The sequence below is a fragment of the Thermobia domestica genome, chromosome 2, assembly GCF_964235325.1.
Source record: "Thermobia domestica chromosome 2, izTheDome1.hap1.1, whole genome shotgun sequence".
NCBI classification, from domain to species: domain Eukaryota; kingdom Metazoa; phylum Arthropoda; class Insecta; order Zygentoma; family Lepismatidae; genus Thermobia; species Thermobia domestica.
In genome coordinates this window covers 220,814,457-220,819,303 of record NC_137455.1, presented here as the reverse complement: position 1 = coordinate 220,819,303, position 4,847 = coordinate 220,814,457, and the positions used below count along the sequence as shown (strand labels likewise).

Below are 4,847 nucleotides of genomic sequence, written 5' to 3'. Positions count from 1 at the left end.
ATGGTTATTCTTCTATCTCTATGGCTGATTTCTAATATTCATCTTTACATTCTTCGTTTTGCAATCAGATGGTGAATGTGTAGGCTAATTTTCTTAGTGCCTGTATCTCTAGTTCACATGCCGAAAGAAGCAGAATAAGTTAATTGAATTTTTTTTCGCTTTATATCCATTAGTGTTTGATTTTTAATATGAATGTGTATCTTTCAAATGTGCTCCGGCCTACGTCTGTCAATTTGTTCTTTAGCATTGTCCCACTTGAACATTTCTCCTTCTACAATAACAAAGAGATGGGTAGAAGATGGATTTCTTTTGATTACCTACCAGTTTATCTTAAATGAGTAGTAGTTATTGTAAAACACGTCACATTATCCGTACTTCTGCCTCTTAGGATTACTAATGTTAAATTTTGAATTATTCCATATTTAGGTATACGAATATTAGGAGGAAAATATCTTGAACAGTTATTGAAATAAGGAATGTTTCGGCTATTGTAACAGGAGTAGTTTAGAATGAATGTTGGGTAAGAGCATCGATAATATAGTCATTTTCTCAAATCGTAAATTTACGAGAACTTTTGGTTACAGTCGCCTTGAAATTAAATTCATTACAACTTACATATTTTTCTTCATAGGAAAACCTGGCCACTCGCCTTTCTTTAAGGAATTGTATTCTTACTGTTTTTGCATGTAGAAATTTGTTTTAAACGACTTACATCAGCTAAGGATGATTTATGTTTTCCCGATGAGTAAATTGAGTTTTAAGGGAAGGAAGTGTCAGTATTAGTAGTAGTGGTCCCCGTATGGCCGAATGACTCATCCTCACTCTCTTTTACGACCGGGATTTTTGAACTTCGTTCCCTTTTACGGCTAAGATGAGTGCTTTGGTACCTCGATTCTGATTGGCTGAGAGAAGTCACGTGACGTTAGGCCCCGCCCACGCGGGAAATTCAAACTTTCAGGTCACGTGGTATGACGTCATGAGTCACCCCGACCTCACCCTGGATTTTTGAAATTTGTTCCCTTTTACGGGTAAGATGTGTGATTCTGATTGGTTGATAGCTGTCACGTGATTTTAGACCCTGCGATATTTGAAAATTCGTTCCCTTTTACGGGTAAGATGAATCCTTTGGTACCCCAATGCTAGAGGTCACGTGATCTTAAGCCCTGGGATTTTTAAAATTCGTTCCCTTTTTATGGGTAAGATGAGTCCTTTGGTACCTCGATGCTGATTGGCCGACAGAGGTCACATGATCTTAGACCCGCCACACACCCCATGAGTGAAATACAGAGCAATATGTCGGTGATCACCCTAGACCTGGATTTTTTTTTAATGGTTATCCTTAAAGTTCCCATGAAGGGTTCAACCTCCTCCTTAAATAACCCTTTTTTGGTATCATGATATTGTACTGAAGTTTACCTTAAATATTATCGTTCTCTTTGACAGATAAGATGATTACCAGCTTTCTTACCTTGATGGAGATCCTGTCCTTGAATTAGTAGCCTATGTCTCTGGAAGTAACAATGGTGAAAGAGAGGTGTCGCTTGTAGATTTCTTATAACACATTGTTGTGAGTTTAAGCGATTTATTGCTCAGTAAGCGCTTCATTAATGGAAACAGTGTTGCCAGATTTTTTCTTACCGAATCTGCTCCGGTTCTTTTCGAAACGGTTCCGCAGAGTACAAGAAATTTTAAACTAAAAATTTTTTCGAACTAAAAAAAAATTTGTAACTAAAAAATTTTCAAACAAAAAATTTTCGAACTAAAAAATTTTGAAACAAAAATTTCAAAAAAATTCGAACTAAAAAATTTAAACTAAAAACTTTCGAACTAAATTTTCAAATCAAAAAATTTTCGAACAAAAAATTTTCGAACCCAAAAAAATTCGAACTAAAAAAAAATTAAAAATTTTTCGAAAAAATATTTTAAACTAAAAACTTTCGAACTAAATTTTCAAATCAAAATTTTTCGAACTAAAAATTTTAAAAAAATTTCGAACCAATTTTTAAAAATAAGTTTCGTACTAAAGATGTAAACCACATTTGAAAATTTTCAAATTAAAAATTTTTTCGAACTAAATTAAAAATCAAATTTTGGACACTAAAAAAATTCTTTAATTATTTTTCGAACAAAATCATGTAAACCAAATCTTGAATATATTTTCCACCTTAAATTTTCAAGATTACCATGATTTGAAAACAAGTGTTCAGGGTTTCAAGAAATAATAAAACATATTTTTTTTTCAACTTGTTGTATTTTAACGAAAAGTATGTGCTCTTCCTATACATGTTTATTAACATAATAAATACAGGATCTAGTTAATGAATATGTTGGACGCGTCATCATCTTCGAATCTTGTAGCCGTATCCTGGAAAGAAAAAGAAGAAACGATGGATTAATTTAAGAATTTCTTTTTTCTGAAACAATAAAAATGAGTCAATATTGATAAGAGAGAAATAAAACTTACTCGTAAATGATGGATCTGTTTAGGTTCATCTTCCTCCTCGGGTACAGGATCACTGCATTTTTTTTCACCGATGGATGTTTACGAACTTTTTTCTGGGTACTGCATTTTCTAGGTGTTGCTGCTTTATGGTCAAGGTTCCTCCTTGGATACGAGATGACTACATTTCTTCCACTGATGGTTGTGTTGATGGTTTATGAACTCTTGTGGGTACTTCATTTTCTTCTTGGTGTTGCTGCTTTGTGGTTAAGGAGTGGAAAAAAAGGAAAAGGAAAAAAGAAATGGCGGCCTTATTGGGTATTTACAGTTTTTTCTTCTTCATCTTCTTTTTCCAGTTCCATCTTCTGTTTTTTAACGTACCCGTACGGAACCGTATCATAAGAATTGATTTCTTTAAATCGACGTTTTGTGTACTGGATACTGTACATTTTTTCTTCTTTGCGTGTGACGATGGTATGGTCTTTGGTCCTGCATATCTTATGGGGGATAGTGATGGTGACTTGTCCACGGCATTGATTTGTAATCATTTCTTTTAGCGTGTTGAAATTTAATTGTTGTCCTGCATTGTAATTTAATGTAAATCCTCTAATTTTGCATATGTAACTGGTGACGTTGGTATCCGGATTGTATATTTCTAGGCTGTAATTTTTTGGTCCTCCACTGACAAATGTCTTGATGTATGCTCGTGGTCCGTAAGACTCCATCTCGTCCGATAAGCATCCCAAGTACGTTGAAGGTTCAATGGTTGGCTCCCCGGGCTTCTCCGTAAATATTACAGAATCCGTGTCGAAATATAAAACACGTTCCTGCAACATTTCCAGGTACTTGTACAGTTCCAGACGTGCCTGACATGTTGTAAATGCACCTAACACGACATTGGTGTTTCGGTTTTGAACAGGCACATGTTCATTGTACTCCCAGAACGCATACAACATCGTATCATTGATGGGTACAATTTGATGGAGTTTAATGTCGGGGGAAGTGAGTTTTTCATAAAATTCTTCCGGCCGATCAATAATTGTGGTCTGGCTAAAGTTTGATCTTTGCGAAAGTTTTCCCCAAAGAGCATTAAGACAAAGCTTAGATAAACTTCTTCGTGTAGGATTATTTTCAATTTTGGACCGATCCAATGCAATACCTTCACGCTCTAGGACGGTTTGTATGAATTTTGATTTGTCTTCTTCGGTCACACAGGAACTGGGCCAGCCAGACGCTTCCATTTTCGATTTTAAAAATGTATTGATATATTCCGTGAACAAGCCACCTGTTTTCGTGATGGGATCATATTGTTCAATGTCATAATCCCAAATTTCAAAAATTTCCACTGGTTGATATCCCAATTCTATTGCTTTCTGGATTTCATATGATACCCATGTTCCAGTGAGGCATCGCTCCTGATCGTTGTGCGTACACGTTGCTGTAGGGTCTGGGTTCATTTCTTCGGCACACGCAGCACACAGTGGAAAGAGTAGTTTCTTGTTACATCGGTAAGGCAGGAGACCATGATAAAGATGGCGACTTGGTAATATCGTCATTTTGATTAGACCATTGACTTTATTTATTGGTGGTATATTTTCATCACCCTGTAGATAAATTCGTGGATGGCCTACCGGGTATTTAGCACACTTATTTACATAAGGATAAAGCGAGACAATATCGTAATATTTTATTACTTCCCCCGCTTTTTCATCGACTTGGTGGTACAATTTCACGCAATTGGTCCTTCCTCCAAAAAAGCTATCTCTTGGATTTAATGGTCTGCGGTTCATGTACGGGTGATTCTTCAGATACGTCGCCATTGCAGGATTTTGTTTTAAGAACTGATTAAATTCGCACTCCCACATTTCATGTACAATGTACCCCAATTCACGCAGTCTTGCATTTTTGCGTTGCGTTCGTTCATAACGGAATTCCATGGTGTCTTCTGGATTGCTGTAGATGGGCTGATTACGGCCTGTAGTAAAACATACTTTACACCCGTGGTAAAAACAGCCGGCATGCTCGTAGACGTGCTCCTCTAACGTCTCAGGATCTTGGTAGTAACCATCAACATGGAATCCCGCAATAAACACTTCTTTTTGTCGGGCCGCATGTAAGATTTGTTTTTCTTCGGTTTTTTCAATGTAGGCCAGCCATTGCATTGCAGCGATCGATTGGGTACTTCTCCATCGATAGCCATGTGCCGGTAGAATTCCTATGGTGTTGGGTTTGAGGAAATTCCGGCGGAATACTAGATTGGAAGCACTGGCAATCGTGATCGTCTCCAAGAAGGGATTCACTTTGGTTTCTGTTTCAAATGACGTCATAAACGAAACGCATGCTTGTCGCAGTACATTGACATCTTGAATACAATACTTGAGAATTTCTTTCTGGAAATCAAACGTGT

General features: G+C 36.7%; 1 protein-coding gene across 1 annotated transcript; it reads right to left on the bottom strand.

Moving 5' to 3' along the window:
- Positions 1-2,242: 2,242 nt before the first annotated feature.
- On the bottom strand, positions 2,243-4,300 carry LOC145679797 (uncharacterized). Its single transcript, XM_081750338.1, has 2 exons — positions 2,465-4,300; positions 2,243-2,365 (listed from the first exon to the last, which is right to left on the bottom strand). Exon 1 carries the CDS (start codon positions 4,258-4,260, stop codon positions 2,752-2,754), a length of 1,509 nt encoding a protein of 502 aa, XP_081606464.1. The 5' UTR covers positions 4,261-4,300; the 3' UTR covers positions 2,243-2,365; positions 2,465-2,751.
- Between the last annotated feature and the right edge of the window lie 547 nt (positions 4,301-4,847).